The 20,019-nt window shown below is 39.4% G+C and overlaps 1 protein-coding gene across 2 annotated transcripts in view; it reads right to left on the bottom strand.

The window, feature by feature from the left end:
• Positions 1-886: 886 nt before the first annotated feature.
• TGFB2 (transforming growth factor beta 2) overlaps positions 887-20,019 on the bottom strand; it is a 69,406-nt gene continuing 50,273 nt past the window's right edge. Inside the window, exons 3-7 of one of the 2 annotated variants that reach the window (XM_049769530.1) lie at positions 9,880-10,012; positions 9,651-9,761; positions 7,983-8,160; positions 6,146-6,299; positions 887-1,970 (exon numbers count right to left, since the gene is read on the bottom strand). In XM_049769530.1, coding sequence (XP_049625487.1) covers positions 1,812-1,970; positions 6,146-6,299; positions 7,983-8,160; positions 9,651-9,761; positions 9,880-10,012 — 735 coding nt within the window. In that variant the 3' untranslated portion in view covers positions 887-1,811. The remainder of the gene's footprint in view (positions 1,971-6,145; positions 6,300-7,982; positions 8,161-9,650; positions 9,762-9,879; positions 10,013-20,019) is intronic. The other variant, XM_049769531.1, reaches the window with a different exon arrangement.

Below are 20,019 nucleotides of genomic sequence, written 5' to 3'. Positions count from 1 at the left end.
TCCAGTCTCCAGTAGAGATAACTCTCATTTGGAGAAAAGAATCTTTTTGATCATAGGAGAATTTGATCTGTGCCTTTCCAAAACCCTTCTAAGAACATCTAGAAAAATCTTAACTTCAGAGAAATATAAACAAAATGACTTAGCTGAGCTGAACTCTACACCCTCTCCCCTTTAAAAAAAAATATTCAAAAATGTACATCTTTCCATTGCCCCAAAACACTAAAAAATAATATACCTGATTAAAGAAAATGATGTGTCTACCAATAATCTGCCCTTCGATACCCATAGAATTCTACCAAGAGGCCAACTGAACACAATTAGAGAAACCTTTTCTAATTAAATCACTAATACTAGAGGTTTCTGTCTACTCCTTGAGCCCTAGTTAAAAGGAAAACATTTCATGTCTGTTATCTATATATCTGTAATGTCATCCAATTCCCTACCATTGTCCACATCTGGATTGACTGGTACTGATGCTTAGAAGAGAGAGGAAGTCTACCAAATTCAAATCACTCCTTTTTATAAAGAATAATAAAGGACCCAGCTAGCTTCTATCATGTACAATCCTGGGAAAAGCACACAGAACCATGAAAGTAGGATGCTGGATGAAACCAAACAAAGATGGCAGAACAAGAATTTGTAACAAGTCAAAATACTAGGATTTTACTTGCAAGTACTGGCCAGTCAAATGAAGCACAATTCAGAGTGAAGACTGAAAACAAAAAAACCCACGTTAATCCCATCTAAATCTTAATCAACATTATTACATACTGTAAAAACAGGGCAAGGATGTTCACATCATACCAAATACAGTCAACATTTTGATGGACTTGTTTGTAGAATATCTGCCACCGTGTTTCCAAGTCCACTAGCTTCTAGACATAATATAAGGAAAGTAACTGAGCTATCCTGTCAGAATTCCAATCTGAAGTTTGACCAGGACATATCTCATTTTTCCCTCAATATTTCACTGGTTTACCAAATGAACAAAGTATCATTTACCATTAAAAGGGGGGGGGTCTTTACAGACTTATTCTGATGAAAATTTTACTTAACTAACAGACTTTTCTCTTGTAGAATCTTACAGAACTTCAGCAGTAGGTATAGATAGAGTGGTAGGTCTTTCCAGGGCCTTTATCTTAATGCAGACTTTCCTGGTCTTCCAACAACTCACTGGGCTTTGCCTCATGTTAATATGACCTCTTTCACCATTTTAGGCTCATTTGAGTTCAAAGCTCCTTAAGCCAACCATGAGTTTCTGACAAAAGACTTGGTCTCCACTTTATACACCTGTTGCATTTTTCAAGGGCAATGAAATGTTCGTTCTATAGCAACACATAATAAATAACTCACTGTTAACTCAGAAGGAAGAAGGGGAAGGGCTATTTATAGCAACTCAGAAAAATCAGGTGAGGCGTGGGATAGGAACCGTGTGCACAGCCGTCCACTTCACGGGATTTTCCTGTTGTTGGTTTGTTTCCTTTCACATAATTTCACACTAACAACTTCTTCCAGTGTTTATTTATTTATTTATTTTCTTTAAAAGAAAAGGGTTGGCTTCTTATCTCCCTTACAGAGGATGTGAAATGCAGAAACATTGTTCACCTTTTATTTCTTTATGTTTCGACACCAGTTTTAAGGAACAGCACACACACTTCCAAAGTGTTTGAACTAGTACCGCTTTTTGCCATTTTTTAACACTGATGAAGGAAGGCTCTCTTCTGTTTTCATATTACTGATATTGTCACTGTCGTCATCATCATCATCATCATCATCGTTCTGATTCTTGTTTTGCTACTTTTCTGAGATTCTTAGCTGCATTTGCAAGACTTGACAATCATGTTGGAGAGCTGTTCAATCTTGGGGGTCTTGCCAATGTAGTAGAGGATGGTGAGAGGCTCCAAATCTTGGGACACACAGCAAGGAGAAGCAGATGCTTCTGGATTAATGGTATTATATAAGCTGAGAACCTGAGAAGATGAAGAGAACAAATAAAATAACAAACAAACAAGTAAAAGTTATGTACTATGTCAGGTGGTAATGTCATTCAGATCGCTAGCAGGCACTTTATATAAATTTTGGCTTACTATTTCTTTTTTTTCGTTTATTATCATCCTCAGTATGTATTTACACATTGAAGTTTAAAATATTGTTAATAATGACTTATTTCCTTTTTTGTCAGTTTTTGTGTCAAACCTAATGGCACTAATGACTTCTTCCTGTCTCTGTATAGAGAGGTTATTCCTGGCAGTGCCCAGAGACTATATGCAGTAGCAAAGATTAAACTAGAACAATCAAACACAAGGCCAGAATGACCTTAACCTCAGTACTATCTCTCAGGCACTCACTTTTCTTTTCTAAGCACTAAATTATAGTTAAACTTATAACACAGCCATAACCAAAGTCACCATTTTACCCAAAGAATTCTTTTTTCCTCAGATAGCATAAACAAAAATGGTTCTGTACGTCATATTAAACTTAATGACTCAACCACAAATTTTTCCCAGAACTTGGGACTTGATCACTGTCATGTTACCCAGAATTCCCAGGTGACTTTGAATTCTTGTCTGCACACCACTTCAGTAACATTATCATTATAAGAATTAGAATGATGATCAAACAAAAATACAAAAAGCACAAAACCGGGGCCGGGCGGTGGCGCTAAAGGTAAGGTGCGCCTGCCTTGCTTGCGCTAGCCTTGGACAGACCGCGGTTCGATCCCCCGGTGTCCCATATGGTCCCCCAAGCCAGGAGCAACTTCTGAGCACATAGCCAGGAGTAACCCCTGAGCGTTACCGGGTGTGGCCCAAAAACCAAAAAAAAAAAAAAAAAAAAAAAAAAAAAAAAAAAAAAAAAAAAAAAAAAAAAAAAAAGCACAAAACCTTGGTTATTTTATATATATATATATATATATATATACATATATATTTTACCTTCATTTATTATTGTTATTATTATTTTTATTTACCTATCTATTTTGGTCGATTTCTCTGGGTGTGATTATTGAAATCGTTGTCCCCAATTATATTATTTTTTTCTCTTCTTTTCTTTTCTTTCGTTATGTGCTATGCCATGTTTCTTATTTCAAGACCATGGCGTGTTTTTGGTTTGTTTGTTTGTTTTTGTTTTTTTTTTGTTTTTTTTTTTTTGTTATGTTCTTGTGGTGCTTATCGTTATTGTTGGAGTCCTCACTGGATATTTGACACTTCTTTTTGTACTGGTGGTGTGTTTCATCTTCTTTTTCTCCTTCGTCTCTCAAATCGATGATGAGAGCCTCTAGAAAGATTCCGCCCATTTTCGGAGTATTAGACTTTTACCCCAGTTTATTACTTTTTTCTTCTTCAAACAAAACCACGCAACTTGAACTTGCTAGTCCTGCCTCCCAATTAGAGGGGGAAATAAGGGAGGCACCAAGACCAAACAGATGCAAGACTACTATGTAGTAGGATAGGTACATAGGGGACCACATATTCTAGCAGCCCTGGGGGTGAGGGAAGAGGATATGGGAGGTAGGACAAAAACGGAGGGGTAGGGAGGACAATTTGGTGATGGGAATCCTCCCTGATTTTATGTAAATATGTACCTAAAATGTTATTGTCAACAATATGTAAGACACTATGATCAAAATAAAAATTATATTAAAAAAAAAGAATTAGAATGATGATCAATTGTCCACATGTTGATTACTAGTGGCCCATCTGGAGGCCAGTTCCAAATCACCATGAAAAGAAAGTTCTCTAGTTATTTCTGGTCCCTCCTTGTCTATCAAAGGGCTCTGTGGCTGTTCCCAAGGCAAGTATGGTGGTTGCCCATGATGAAAAAGAGCCATTTCTAAGGATGTCATTAAAGGACTAGTCCAAAAGCAAGTGACCTTTTCCTCGAGATTCATTGCCACTTTTTTTAGTCAAAGACAGTAGATCTGTTCAGGGCCACACTGAGTACTCTATTAAGCTACCTCGGACTTCTTGGGGAACAGTCCAAACCACATATTTGTGACCACGACAACTATTCTTCCTCTCTTCTCGAAAAACAAGCATGGTCTCAGCCTTCACACACTCCCTCTGTGTATCAAGGAGGAGAATTATGTTTCTGTTTGGCAACCAGGCCTTGCCCACATTACAGCTACTGTTGCCACAGCCCAGATGAAGAGGCCTGGCCAGAGAGATCAGACAAAAGGACAGGCATGAGCAAGCTTTGCTCACATGGTCACATCCAAATGCCAAAATCTCCATGAGAGTTGGGAAAACAGCTGAAGGCAGGGGAATCATATTTGTCAGCTTAAAGGCTCATGTCTGTAGGGGGTTATAAATAAGTCCATGTACTTCGCATTCCACCAACACAAGATTTTTCAGGTAAAAGAGAGTTTTTTATTACACAGATTTCTCAAATAATTGGTAACCCCCTCAAATTCTTGAGTGTGGGTGAATGCATTCTGTGACTTTTTGAGTCATATATTTATTTTCCTACCCTGCGGTGAATGCAATTTTTCTAATGCCTCTTTAATAAGATTTACAGAGCATAATCCCAATGTGTAGACAATTCAGGTATTAAACTTAGTAAGGGCAAATGGGGATATGATTATAAAAGAGGGGGGCTGGCAGTGCAAACCTTAGTTTGTCACAAACTTTAATTTTTTCGTAGGCGAGATTTTTTTTGTTTTGTTATGGGGCCATACCCCAGTGGTACTCAGGGGTTACTCCTGGTCTGCACTTAGAAATTATACCTGGCAAGCTTGGTGGACCATATGGGATGATGGGGATTGAACTATGGTTGGCCACATGCCAGGCAAACGCCCTACCCACTGTGCTATCACTCTGGCCCTGATTTCAAGTGAGACACAAGATCTGGGCCCCCATTTCTTTGGAAAAATGTAAGACAATTTATGAAGTCCTTTCCAATACAAATCAATATTATGAGTCACTTGGTGGCAAAATACAAATAATACTTCTATTATATAGATATGGTCTTGCTAGACCGGGCTGGGAACCCAAAGTGTCTCAGGTTACCAATGGATAACCTTCTATCCTTACTGATGTTACTTGATAAAATATTCAGGTTTTAATTCTCATTTATTTTGGATCATATTCTAAAAGACTTTGAGATAATCATTTTTAAGCAATTTTATTTACATACAGTATCTTCCAGGTCTTCATGTCAACCCCAGAGTTTGACAGTATTATTTTCAGATTTATTCCTATTTTCATTTCTATGGCTGAGAAATTATTGTTCAGAGATATTAAATTACTTTCTATCACACACACTAGAGAATTATTATGCCAAAACACTAAGAAAAGTTCTCAATTTTTTTTCCAATAAAACAGTCCCTAACATGGGTGCCTAGAATTGCTTTTGGTGGATGGAGACCTAGGACCCATCCCATTTTAACCACCCCTGACATCAAGTGATGTATTGACTCCAAGATTGTTTCCCTAGATTCCTGTTAGCCTACAGCTGCTTAGTACATACAACAAAAGACAAAATGAAGTAGAGCTATCAAATTGTTTATAATGCCATTAGGAAGAGAAGTTTCTCACACTCATCATTTTTCCCTCCCTCCCTCCCTCCCTCCCTCCCTCCCTCCCTCCCTCCCTCCTCCCTCCCTCCCTCCCTCCCTCCCTCCCTCCCTTCCTTCCTTCCTTCCTTCCTTCCTTCCTTCCTTCCTTCCTTCCTTCCTTCCTTCCTTCCTTCCTTCATTTTGGGGCCACACTCAGTAATGGTCAGGTGTTATTCCTGATTGTACATTCTAGAATTACACCTGGTGCTGCATAGAGAAAAGTATTGGGTGCCAGGGATCGAACCTGGTAGGCCAGGTGCAAGAAAAGTTTCCTATCAGCTGTACTATCTCTCCATCTCATAGCCTTGCTTACAGATTTTACGTACAGTCATATTGGGTGCCAGGGATCGAACCTGGTAGGCCAGGTGCAAGAAAAGTTTCCTATCAGCTGTACTATCTCTCCATCTCATAGCCTTGCTTACAGATTTTACGTACAGTCATCAGTCTTCTCTGGCATTATAATGGGCCTCTTTAGCGCCCATTATGTGTGATTCTGAAAGAACCTCCAGCTAATTTGAATTCACTTGGAAATACATCCAGAGGTTCATGTCAGCACTCAGGACCAGAAGAGACACATTAGCCAATACTTACCCTACTATGCTGAGTGTCTGAGCTCCAAAGGTAGGGACATGCACCAGCACAGAAGTTGGCATTGTACCCTTTGGGTTCATGTATCCATTTCCACCCAAGATCCCTCTTGAAATCAATGTAAAGTGGACGTAGGCAGCAATTATCCTGTACATTTCTGTTTTAAGACAGAGAGAGAACATGCAATGAAGATTTTAAAAATGATTCCTTCATACCAAAACAGAAATATGATTTATTTTTTTCTATAACAAGTCTTTTGGACTGTTTTAATAATTATTTGTTGTTTGTTATTTTGTTTGTTTGTTTTGGGCCAAACCTGGTGATATCAAGGGTTACTCCTGGCTCTATGCTCAGAAATTACTCCTGGAAGGCTCAGGGGTGGGGGTGGGACCATATCAGATGATGAGAACATATCTGGGTCAGCTGTCTGTAAAGCAAATGCCCTACTCACTGTGCTAATACTCTAGTCCCTAAATTTTAATGATTAATTTTGATCTCAAGCAACTTTAATGAGGGAGTGATACACTGAACTAATTTCCTTGGGTGTTCTACCCTGATCCCCTTCATTGTGACCTCAAAAACTGAGCCCTTCCCTTATTTGACTAGACATAAACTGCACAATCTCTTTCAATCAATACCAGATTTGTCATCCAGCCTCTAATGCTCTTTCAAGTATAAAATGAATAAGGACAACAGCTGATCCCAAAGAAATTTTCTTATGTATCCAGTCCTAAACAAGCACCATTTTTCTCATGCAAGTAGAACACTTGACTTGCACTCAGTTGACTCAGATTAGATCTTGGCATCCCATATGGTCCCCAAAGCACCTCTAGGAGTAATTCCTGAGTGCATAGCCAGGAGAAATCCCTGAGCACTGCTCGATGTAGTCACAAAACAAAAAAATAAATAAACAAGCTTCATTTTGCCCAGAAAGAGCAGTGACTGGGAACCCTGCCATAAGGACAAAAACTTCAAAACTAGTGAGCAGTGACCCAAATAAACAGCTCTGGGAATCAGAGTTCATTTTCTATGGGACAAAGTAGGGTGGGAAAGAGGATAAGGTGGCTAGTGTTTTTATGCTTCACCTGGTTCAATACTAAAGAACTAGTGAAAACAATACAGACATAAACTAGTTGTAAGGGCCCTCTGAGGTCCTACCAAAATTAAGGGACTTGTCTCACACCTTGCTGACTGACTCCTATTTGAATCTCTGGCATCTCAAAATGTTCCCCAAACATTGATAGGAGTCATTTATAAGCATAGAACTGGGTCCAGTATAGCCAGACAGCAAAAGAATAAAGCTGTGATGGGGCCAGAAAGATAGCGTGGAGGTAGGGCATTTGCCTTGCACGCAGAAGGATGGTGATTTGAATCCTGGCATACCATATGATCCCCCAAGCCTGCCAGGAGCGATTTCTGAGTGTAGAGCTAGGAGTAACCCCTGAGCGCTGCCGGGTATGACCCCCCCCCCAAACAAAACAAAACAAAATAAAGCTATGAGGGGTTGGAGCAATAGCTCAGCATTTCCCTTGCATACGGCCAACTAGAGTTTGATCTCTGGCATCTCATAGCCTAACAGGAATAATTTCTGAGTGGAATAACCCCTGAGTGTCACTGGGAGTGGCCTGAAAACAAAATAAAACAAAAAACCCTGCAACTAAATAATTCTTAGACCTAATATAAAATTATCCTTTCCTCTATTAATCAAATGTATTTAAAAAAAGGTGAAATCTGCCAAATTTCCCTTGGAAATTGTGTGATCATTAGTGATCAGGCAAAGGACAGAGAAGAGACAAGAGTGGACAGACAGCATGACATTGCTCATGCTGCTTTCCTTTACCTAAAGCAATAGGCTGCATCCAAAGAGCGCTTCTTCCGTCGGTTGGACTGTTGTGACTCCAGTCTGTAGGAGGGCAACAACATTAGCAGGAGATGTGGGCTCTTCCCACTGTTTTTTTTCCTAGTTGACTTTATAGTTCTCTGATCACCACTGGAAAATGTGGAGGTGGCATCAATACCTTGAAAAAAGGCATGTGGATCATAAATATGGAGCTTTACCTTGGTCAAAGAGCATTAGCTCTATTTTTCTCTCTTCTTATTGTCACCCATAGCAGTGACAACCATTTCTTGGATAGAGTCATTTCCCCCTGTAGACAGACATAATAGAACAGGACGAGCACAGGTAATAAGGGACTCATCACATGGGCTCTTCAAATAGGTGGTTCCAAGTCCAAGATATGATTTTCCTGTTTAGGAAAATCTGAGCTCTATCATGCCAGGGCAATCCAGGCTTCTTCTCTTGGTCAAGCCTCCTCGGGAAGAGTGTTCCAACCTCTCCATGACCCTTCACCTCATAAGAGTCTACACGTTGGCACTCAAAGGACCTTCTTTTCTTGGGTCTGCCAACTCAAAGGAGTTTCCCTAATGAACATCATAAACTGAGCCTTACACTGACTTGCAAGGCATTTGGTTCAAGTGAAACAGAAGTTCCCCTGACCTCATGCTATTTGGGGAAGCTTGGAAGAAAGGGCTTTTTCATTGCTTTTATGATGTCCTCAACACTTTCCTGATTCCATCTGCCATGTAGAAACCTGAGCCCCCGAAGTATGCTCCAGAGACTGCTGGTTTAAGCATTTAATCTCCACTCTCAAGAGGATCGTGAGTAGACTGGAAACTGAAATAAATCTCAAGACCTCCGGGAGTATTTTTCCATGAGTATGGATGGACCTTGGTTGCCTTTTGCAAGTAAGTGGATGGATGGAAGTCTTGAATACAGGGAGTGAGGGAAGGAAAATCAGCTCTCTGGGCTCATGATAGATTTCTCACTCTTTTTTTGTCTAGCACAGAGAGCCCTACCTGGATGCATAGAATGATTTAAATCCTAGGGACTCTTTTCATGCTCTTGGACATATAGCTAAAGATGTGCGACCATGGTAAAGAGTCGACCATGGTATGTGTTGAGCAACTATTACAAAAATCTAAATATAAGGAAATAATCCCTCACAATAAATATGGGTCTGGGCTAGAACACACATTGAATTCAGTGTGTTCAGTGCAGGGTAAGTGAATTAATGAAACTGTGGATAGTACCAGGATGCTCCTCCTTCTGGGAAATGCTCTTGTAGGTTCCCTGCTCTGTGTTTGAAGGTCTACTTGTGCATTTTCTTGAAAGCAAGCTTTGTAAAAACATGTTAGCATAGGTGCAAAGTGGGCTTGCTTAAATGATAAATGCAGGGCCTAGACAACTATTTTATACTCTGATAGATTGGTGGGATAGTTAAATAATATGAGCCAAGTCATTACTTGACCAAGCCAGATATGTCAACTGGAGCCAATATCTTTCTTACTTTCTACAATTTCTCTGCAGCATTATCTTTACCCAAACAAATCCAACTGTTCAGAATTCACCAAATGATCCCGTTTGTAGAAGCGAACTGACTTCATCTCTCCAGAGATGATCAACCCAGCATTGTCCCTCCTCCACTTCCGAAAATCATATTTCAATTACCTGCAAATCTTGCTTCTAGTTCTTCGCTTTTGTTTGGGATGATGTAATTATTGGATGGTACAAAAGTACAGCAAGGACAATGCAAGCTTATTTTGAATCCCAGGTTCCTGTCTGGAAAACATTAAGTCAAGGAGGTCATTTGTATGCGGATTTCTCTCCTGAAAGCTGCAGTCCAGCTATAATAATTTAAGAGTCACATCTAGAAAGAAAAATAAGAGAGAATTGTTACCTTTGTGGTGGAGCCACTCATGGACAGCATCAGTCACATCGAAAGACAGCCACTCGCCTTCTGCTCTTGTCTTCACAACTTTGCTGTCGATGTAGCGCTGTGTTGGAGATGTCAAATCCTTGGATTTGAGAATCTGAAGCAAAAGAGTGTACAAGAAAGAGCTCATCATGACTCAAGAAAAACCATTAAAAATAATCCAACCTATTATCTCTACCAGGCTCCACCAAAGCCTCCACTTGTACTCTGCCATCTTGGCGGCATAATTACATGTCAGAACACAACACCGGGCCATTTGCCATTAAAGACAAAAATCAGAGCTACTAAATCAGTTGTGTGTTATGATAAAGGTGACAGGAACCATAAAGTCAAGTGTCTATAAGAAAGTGACAGTAATGATTTTGTTCTGCACCCATGACCTTTGCGAGACGTCAGCCATAAATTCTCTGCTATTAAGTTCATGGTGGTTTTGGTTAACTTAGCTACTTTCTGAGTTTGGGAGGTGGAAGGGGAGTTAGGGAGGGTTGCTAGAGGGTCTATGTTCCCCACCCACTGGCCTTGCAGCATAAAAATCTGATTCTGCTCAAGATATAAATGACCAGCCCTGTCTTTCTGGTTCCTAAATCCACTGACATGAAAACCAAGAGCATTCCTCAGGCTTTTGAACTAAGCTTTTAGCTGGGATTTCTTCTTTCAGTGGATCTTGTTATGATGTATTCCTCACTCTGTGGATTTGAGTTGCAGCAGGAGTCAATTGGCATGGTGTGCTCTGAGAATCTAAAAACCAACTGAGGCCAAACTCTGGAACATTAGGGATGTAGTTATATCAGATATGAGTAATTGCATGGCATACTTGGGTTTTGAGAGGAAGTGAACATTTTAGGTGGTTTCTAAAAATTTTGTCTGCCTTTCAAGGAGAGTGTTTTATGAACCAGTCCAACCACAACCCTAAGTCTCCTAGAGCTAAATTAAATCATTTCCCCAATGCTCAACCTGACTTTCCTCAGGACTTAGGGGCTTTGGCCCATTGTGTTACACCCTACCCTCCAGATTTTGCATCATTCTGTTTTCTGTGCTCATTTCTTAACATCTGGATTTGGTTTTGTCAACAAGTTCATAAGCTTCCTCAAATCAGGGATCATCTAATTCATCTCATTTCAAAGCATAGCCTTCGATTCAATCACTGCCTATTATATGACTATTTGAGTATCTCCAGGATTTTATTTGGTCTCCTTGTGAAACAAAAATGCATAACCTAAAAAAAAATGCATAACCTTCCCACTGACTTTTAAATGCACTTTCCTTCCATGTAAAAATGTGATTTGTTTTAGGTAAGCTGGCAATCAGGCTTTCTAGAATTGTTGCTACTTGTGGAGCTGGGGAAAAATGATTAAGCCAGTGTAGAAAAAAAAAAAAAAGGCTGGGCCTGGGCACGGAGAGATAGCACAGTGGTATTTGCCTTGCAAGCAGCCGATCCAGGACCTAAGGTGGTTGGTTCAAATCCTGGTGTCCCATATGGTCCCCCGTGCCTGCAGTGTCTGAGCAGACAGCCAGGAGTGACCCCTGAGCACCGCCGAGTGTGGCCCAAAAACAAAACAAAAACAAACAAAGAAAGCTACCCAAACCACTGAACTTTGGGCTTTGGGGTACCTTTGTGAGAGTTTTAGGCCAACCCATATAGACATGCCTAGAAAGCAAGGCTGCTAAGTAAAGAATTTGATTGCTGTGATCCTACCACAAGCAAAATGTGGTCTTGGTTAATTTTACTGGAGTATGCAAACATGACTTGAAGATGAGAAACACTGTCCTGTGTGCATTTGGCTCACGTGATTTTCTCACATTTAATGCCTAAGTTTTGTTATAAGGTAGATTGAGGAAATGGAGCTTAGGAATGTTAAGCCACTTGCTCCCTGCCTCATAGAGACTATCATGGAGGGAAGCATCAAAGACAATATCCTAGGCCATTTCCTACTTCTCTGCTAGTATTTTGAGGTCATGCAAGTAGAAAGATCAATTGTTGGGTGAGGATGCACCTCTACCCTATTCCAGATGAGAGGTTTTGAACATTCAAAGCTAGAGACAAAGGTTTGTTTGTTTAATTTTTTTAATTTGATCATAGGGCTTGCCTTGCATGGGGCTAATCCCAGATCAGTCCCTGGCAACACACAAGTACCCACTGAACACCTCTATCAGTCATACCTGAGCATAAACACAATAATAGCCCCTGTGCAATGCTGGGTTTGGTACAAAAATAATAAATTTGGAGAAGTGGTAGTATGGTAGGTAGAGTCTTGTATGCAGCCAAAGCCAGGCACCCCATATGGAATCCCCATTTGAAGAGGAATGATCCCTGAACACAGAACAGGGGCTCTGAGCACCACCAGGTGTGGCGCAAAAACTAATTTTAAATTAAATTTAAAGTTAATTCAATGATGACTGATAATATTAATCAATACATATTAATTTACATAAATATAAATTTACAAATAAAAAGTTATTGAAAAATGATATTATGTTCTGTCAGATGAAACTAAAATATGCAGGATGAATATATGGCTAATATTGACAAAAACATAATAATAGTCAACCTCCTAAAAATCTAAACTTGCCTTCAAATCACTCCCAATAGGGCAAATAGAACATGTTTTCTCCAATTCAGAATAAGGCATAATTAACCTATTCCTAGATAACAATGATTAAATGCTGATCCAAAAGTGATTGCCAAACATTTCAGACATTTCTAATTCTTGACTAAAAATTCACTTTCTTTAAATGCCTTCCTTCGCTGATCTTGCAGTATGAGATATTCCTTCATAATAATACATTAAAATATAGATATATTGGTTGTTTCCAGAGTCTTGCTATGGTAAATAGTGCTGCAATGAATATAGGTGTAAGGAAGGGATTTTTGTATTGTATTTTTGTGTTCTTAGGGTATATTCCTAGGAGTGGTATAGCTGGATCGTATGGGAGCTCGATTTCCAATTTTTGGAGGAATCTCTATATTGCTTTCCATAAAGGTTGAATGCCCTTCAACAGACGAATGACTAAAGAAACTGTGGTACATATACACAATGGAATATTATGCAGCTGTCAGGAGAGATGAAGTCATGAAATTTTCCTATACATGGATGTACACAGAATCTATTATGCTGAGTGAAATAAGTCAGAGAGAGAGAGAAAAAAACGCAGAATGGTCTCACTCATCTATGGGTTTTAAGAAAAATGAAAGACATTCTTGCAATAATAAATTTCAGACACAAAAGAGAAAAGAGCTGGAAGTTCCAGCTCACCTCAGGAAGCTCACCACAAAGAGTGATGAGTTTAGTTTGATAAATAACTACATTTTGAACTGTCCTAATATTGAGAATGTATGAGGGAAATGCAGAGCCTGTTTAGAGTACAGGCAGGGGTCGGGTGGGGAGGAGGGAGATTTGGGACATGGGTGATGGGAATGTTGCACTGGTGATGGGTGGTGTTCCTTTTATGACTGAAACCCAAACACAATCATGTATGTAATCAAGGTGTTTAAATAAAAAAAAAATAAAAAATTATAATCTTAAAAAATATATAGATATATATGATGATTGAAAAAAAGACAATAGATTCTCCAAGGAATGCTGTATTAAAAAATAACATAGCTACAATGACTCAATGGTATAAATGGATCACATTCATGGTCAAATCTACGCAAACCCCAGATGTTATAGAAGAGAAGATCAATCTCGCTTATGAAAGCTAATCAAAGTGTAGCCAATCGAGTCTGACCATGTCGTCTGCTTGAAACCTTATTATGGCCTCAGTCCTTCCTTGCCCACAGCAGATGGGCAGGTTCTGACACAGAATCTCACATTCTCCCCTAGCCACAGACCTTCATTTCTTCACTCTCCCAGTAACAAGGCCCATGTCAACCACACAGCTAGTTAATTGCAAAACTGACAGGGAGACGTGACTTTGGTCTTACGGCTTTTGTTGTCTCAAAGCTTATGGCCACATAGTTCGTAAGCCCACTAACTGCAATTTCACTTCACTCCTCCTTAGCCAGTCTTCAGCAGAGACAGGAAACAGCTGCCTTCCCTCACTCATAGAATATTCCTCATGCTCTTGGACGTTGTGATTATATCCATTCAGCTTGCTCTCTCTAGGCTAAATAAACCCCATTTCTTGAGCTTATAGTGAGAGGGGCCATTTCTCAAATTCTTCAGCTTTGGGGTCATTTGCCAGTCTGAACTATGCTCTGTAAGATCCTTGAGTGTGTTTCAGAACAGCCCAGAAACCCTTTCAGAAGATCCCCCCCCCCAGTTAAGTCTCCCCATACCCCTAGACAGCAATCTTCTAAGAACTAGCACAACCTCCAAATGAGCCCTGCCTTACTTCCATGCATTTCCCACCATCAATTCAACTGTTGAGAAAGAAAGAAAACTTGCTGCTCATATTAATAAATGCTTTCCTAAATTTGAGAGTTTATATACAAATGCCCAGATCCATCACGTCATCACCTAACCCTTCTATTTTAGCCTGTGCTGTTTGCCTCTCTGCCATCTGCCAACAAGTGCACTGAATGTTAGAAGTCACCACTCTGCAGCTGTTGTGTTGGTGTTGTTGTTGTTGATTTTCCTTTTTCAAGAGCCACAGTCACTTCTAAATTTCTTTCTACATCTCAGCAGGGCAGTGAGAATTTAGACTAGCAAGAAGCTCTCCTGCCCAGGATTCCCTGTGCCTTCTGTAATACATTGTTGGCAGAGGCCCACAGCTCATTAGGGTGCATAGCTGAAAAGTTATTTTGTAGTTCTTGATTTATCAATGATCTCTGTTCACACTTAATAGTTGTCACAGAAGTTGTGAGTTTACAGAGACCCACAGGACAGTGTGTGATGGTGCTTAGGACAGTGTCTGGTTGATTGCTAAAGACTCAACTTAGTGAAATAATCAACTTCTGAATTTTAACATAAAAAGTCATTTTCTGGGGTCAGAGTGATAGCACAGCAACAGGACATTTGCCTTGCACGCAGCCAACACAGAACAGACATAGGTTTGAATCATGGCATCCCATATGGTCCCCCGAGCCTGCCAGGGGCGATTTTTGAGCGCAGAGCTGGGAGTAAGCCCTGAGCACCACCAGGTGTGGCCCAAAAACCAAAAACCAAAAAAAAAAAAAAAAAAAGTCATTTTCTGGGATATTTTAAGCACTCTGGTCTTATCAGTTCTCTGCAGTAACTACTTAGAAGTTTTAAGATGGAATTTGAGAGATTAGATAGATTAGGTACTTGCCTTGCACTCAACTGACAGGTTTGATCTTTGGCATCCCATGTTGTCCCCTGAGCAATCACCAGGGGTAATTCCTGACTGCAGAGGCAGGAATAGCCCCTGAACATTGTCTGGCCCCCAAATGAAATTATTTTTACAAAATGAAACCCAAACCTGTACGCCTGACAACTATCTACATGTTTCTAAAGTTATTTAAAATCATCACACTAGATATCAAAATTATTAAAGTAGTTAAATAATCTAGAATCTGACCCAAAATAAAGATAACAGTGAAGTTTTTCTTCTGTAAAAATTAAATTTAATGCATTACAAAGTTTTTATAACATAAGTTGCTTCAATTTATTTTTGGTTTGGGAAAGAGTTTAGTAATTCCTCAAAAGAAAAAAAAGGAAAATATAGAACTTGTACATGTTCCCACAATGACACACCTAGGTATAGACCCCTAAAATTGAACACAGGGACTCAAACAGATACTTGTAGATAAATGTTCAAGGCAGACTAGTTACAACAATTTAAAAGGGAAACCACAGAGGTGTACATTAGTAAATAAACAAAAATGAAATAGATATAACAATAGAATAGTAGTAAGTCTTCAAAAGGAAATAAATGTTACACAAAAACATTTTAGATATTAAGGCACATAATTGATGTAGTTATAGTTGAGTTTTAGCCTATAATATTCCAACACCAATCCCCTACCAGTGTCAATTTCCTTTCACCAATGTCACTAGGTATTCTTCCACCTTGACTGACACATTTGTAAATGTGGTTGTTATAGTTTGTACCCAATATTTCAGATCTATACATATATAATACTATATCTCACCAATGTGCCCTAAGCTCCTGACCCTATTCCTGTTGTCTCCACTCCACCACCCATTTCTTACTGCCCACCTTGGTTTCTTACCTTCCCTCTCCAAGAGGAAAGAAATTCTGATGTATCACTACTTAGTGACTTTCTGTTGTTTGGAGGCCAGATCTGAATATGCTCAAGGCTTACTTTTTGCTCTGCAATAAGGGGTCACCACTGGCTATACTAAGAGGATTACATGGGGTGCCAAGGATTTAACCTCAGTTGATGAAGTACAAGGGAAATATCCTAACTATTGTACTACCATTCTGGTCCCTACATGATGAATGTTATAAAAAGAAAGTAGAGTGAAGTTAGCATATATAAAAGGACAAATATTGTATTATTTTCCTGAATTAAGTAAGGTATCAGAACAGATATGTTCAGAGGAAAAGAAAGTAGAGTAAAAGCTACTAGTAGTAGGGTTTAGGGGATAGAGGGAGGTGGAGGAGAGGAACAAAGACCATTGGTTTATGGGTACCAGGTTTTTGTTTAGAACTAAAGCTATCCTGGAAGTTGATGGTATTGAATGTTAGACGATATGCATTAACTTCAAAGTTAACAGGTATGTTATTTTATTTTACCACAGTATTTTTACTTTAGGTGTAAAAGAGACAATTATCAAAAAAGTAACAAAATAAATTTAGTGAGGGAAAAAAACCCTACAGGGATCTTATACATTGCATATTCAGTAATTTTTTCCTGAAACATCTCACTATTATTCAAAGAAAAATGAAGCTTTCAATCAAAATAATTGATTGAATATAATATATAATAATATATACAATACATATAATACAACATATATACAATAATATAATATACAATGGACTGTGAATGTGGTTTTTGCTCAAAAGATGTGTGTTAACAATGGGGTACAAAAGTCTTTGATCATTTTTTTACAATGGCAAAGTACAAAGATGTACCTAAGAGGGCAGGGTTATCTCTCTCATTATATTTTAATAATTATCTCTTTAAACTTTCTGCTTCAATTACAAACCAACAACCACTAATGATTTTCTTTAAATAACATAACAACCATTTCTGATTGACTAAAATAGAAAGTATCTAAGATTTGGAAATGAGATGTAGCCATCTCTTCCTTAGTTACCATTACAGGAATGTTTAAAAATCACCTTCATTGCATTATTGACAAATGCACACCAATAATAATCTATGAACATCACTCATTATTGTTTTCAGCAAAGTTCTAAGACTTGACTGAGTTACAAAATTCCTTTCCAAAAGAATCCATTCTGCCATTGGAAAATAGCCTATCGAAGATAGAAGTACATGGCACTGATGCTACCCAAGAGTTTGGGAGAAAAAATGTAAAAGAGACAAAGACAGAGAGACAGAGTCACAGAGAGAGAAAGAGAAAGAGAGAGAGAGATGTAAAATGATCACTAAAAAAAATCCAAATTTGAAAGCAATAACACTGTAACTCATGTCATGGTTCATCTGACACATCAAGACCCTTTCCCAGATCTATGAGGCATGCTGTTGGATGAAAGCACTGGAAACTCCATTCTACTTATTCCTACCTAAGAGGAGGTGGAAGAGAAACAAAGGACTGGCTTCTAAAGGAAAGAGACAATTTTTTAACAACAGAGAAATCTCCACTTCAGATTAACCAGTCCTGATGCAAACTGAAAAAAAAAAAAATTTTTTTTTTTTTTGGTTTTTGGGTCACACCTGGCAACGCTCAGGGGTTATTCCTGGCTCTACACTCAGAAATCTCTCCTGGGGCCCGGAGAGATAGCACAGCGGTGTTTGCCTTGCAAGCAGCCGATCCAGAACCTAAGGTGGTTGGTTTTAATCCCGGTGTCCCATATGGTTCCCCGTGCCTGCCAGGAGCTATTTCTGAGCAGACAGCCAGCAGACAGCCCTAAGCACTGCCGGGTGTGACCCAAAAACCAAAAAAGAAAAAAAAACCTCTCCTGGCAGGTTCAGGGGACCATATGGGATGCTGGGATTCGAACCACTGTCCTTCTGCATGCAAGGCAAACACCCTACCTCCATGCTATCTCTCCAGTCCCCAAACTGAAAACTTTTATTTATTTATTTATTTATTTATTTATTTATTTATTTATTTATTTATTTTGGCTTTGGGGTTACACCCGACAGCACTCAGAAGTTACTCCTGGCTCTTCACTCAGAAATCACTCCTGCAAGGCTCGGGGGACCATCTGGGATGCCAGGATTCGAACCACCATCCTTCTGCATGCAAGGCAAATGCCTTACCTCTATGCTATCTCTCTGGCCCCATGAAAACTTTTGAAGGCATTTTATCTTTACTCTATTGCATCTTGATGTGTTAAATGGAAAGACTTGTCTCAGATCTGTCTGACCTCCAGTTGTGACCTTGAGTAGGAAGCTGGAACAGCCCCTGAAAAACTTTGGTTTATTTCATGCCTCAATATCTGTTTTTGATGACTTCTTATTCCCATGAACTGTACTGTGGTAGAAAATTCACCCATTTTTGGACAACATGCATATCAGGATTTTTCTTTTTCTTGAACTTACAATCACCATCAATCAGTCAATAATAATGCCAGTGCCTTGTATTCACATGATCATTTCAGTTTATCAAATATTTGGAGATGCTAATATGCCTTAGCTTTCCCCAAACTCATGTTGGTGGACCTCTAGGCTCCTTCTGCTTACCTGCTCCAGGGAAAAGAGAAAATTTTGAAGCACTTATTCTGGGGGATTAAAGTCTGGGAAAGAATCTTCATACTCTCAGCATACAGTGGGACAGGTGTCCCAGAGCTGTACTTTGCTCTCTGGGACATGCTTAAAAATTCTCCTTCTCTCTGTCTGGCCCAACTCATGGATTGTTGCTTTCTCTCTCAACTGCCTGTTTCTCTGCAAGGTACAAAATGCTCCCTGCTCCCTGTCAAGGCCATTTCCAACATCCCTCTGAAAATCTGTTTCCCAGCCTTTTCTGTTTCAGTCTATCATAACGTGGGGAACACACAGAACATGCCAAGTGTGGGGGCGTGCCTGCACTGCCTTGGTTCTGATCAGTCTTTTAATACAAACGATTCACTGTTGGCAGCAGCTACATCACACCCTTGAGTCAGAGTAAACAAAGTAAAGCCTTTGTTCTTACACAAACTGTGAAGTCAGAGTTTCCACCCCAAATCCTTTCAGGAATGACATGGGAAAAGAGAAAAGAAGAAAGAAAAGAAAAGAAAAGAAAAGAAAAGAAAAGAAAAGAAAAGAAAAGAAAAGAAAAGAAAAGAAAAGAAAGAGAAGAGAAGAGAAGAGAAGAAAGAAAGAGAGAGAGAAAGAGAGAGAGAAAGAGAGAGAAAGAAAGAAAGAAAGAAAGAAAGAAAGAAAGAAAGAAAGAAAAGAAAGAAAGAAAGAGAAAGAAAGAAAGAAAGAAAGAAAGAAAGAAAGAAAGAAGAGAGAGAGAGAGAGAGAGAGGGAGGGAGGGAGGGAGGGAGGGAGGGAGGGAGGGAAGGAAGGAAGGAAGGAAGGAAGGAAGGAAGGAAGGAAGGAAGGAAGGAAGGAAGGAAGGAAGGAAGGAAGGAAGGAAGGAAGGAAGGAAGGAAGGAAGGAAGGAAGGAAGGAAGGAAGAGAAAGGAGGGAGGAAGGAAGAAAGGAGGGAAGAAGGAAGAAAGGAGGGAGGAAGAAAGGAGGGAGGAAGGAAGAAAGGAGGGAGGAAGGAAGGAGGGAGGAAGGAAGGAATAGAGAGATAGAAAAAGAGAAAGAAGTCAGGCAGGCAGGCAATTCAAAGCAAGAAGGTAGGTTGGGGTTCTAACTATTGGTTTTCCAATATTAATCTATGTTAGAAACATTTGGAAGACGAATTTAGACCTAGATTGCTGAACTCCTAACCCCAGAGTTTCTGTATTTGATAAGCCCAAGATCTCCCATTTCTAACATTTTTCTAGATGTGCAAGTCCACAGCTGACTTTGAACACCATTATTTTTTTAACCCTTAAATGAGAATTACACACATATCTCTGTTAATTTTGAACTTCTTGTTTGACCTAGGTTTTTAGTCTTCAGAGGCC

Source organism: Suncus etruscus, chromosome 3, assembly GCF_024139225.1.
Source record: "Suncus etruscus isolate mSunEtr1 chromosome 3, mSunEtr1.pri.cur, whole genome shotgun sequence".
Lineage (NCBI taxonomy): Eukaryota > Metazoa > Chordata > Mammalia > Eulipotyphla > Soricidae > Suncus > Suncus etruscus.
This window is presented reverse-complemented; position numbering and strand designations above follow the sequence as displayed.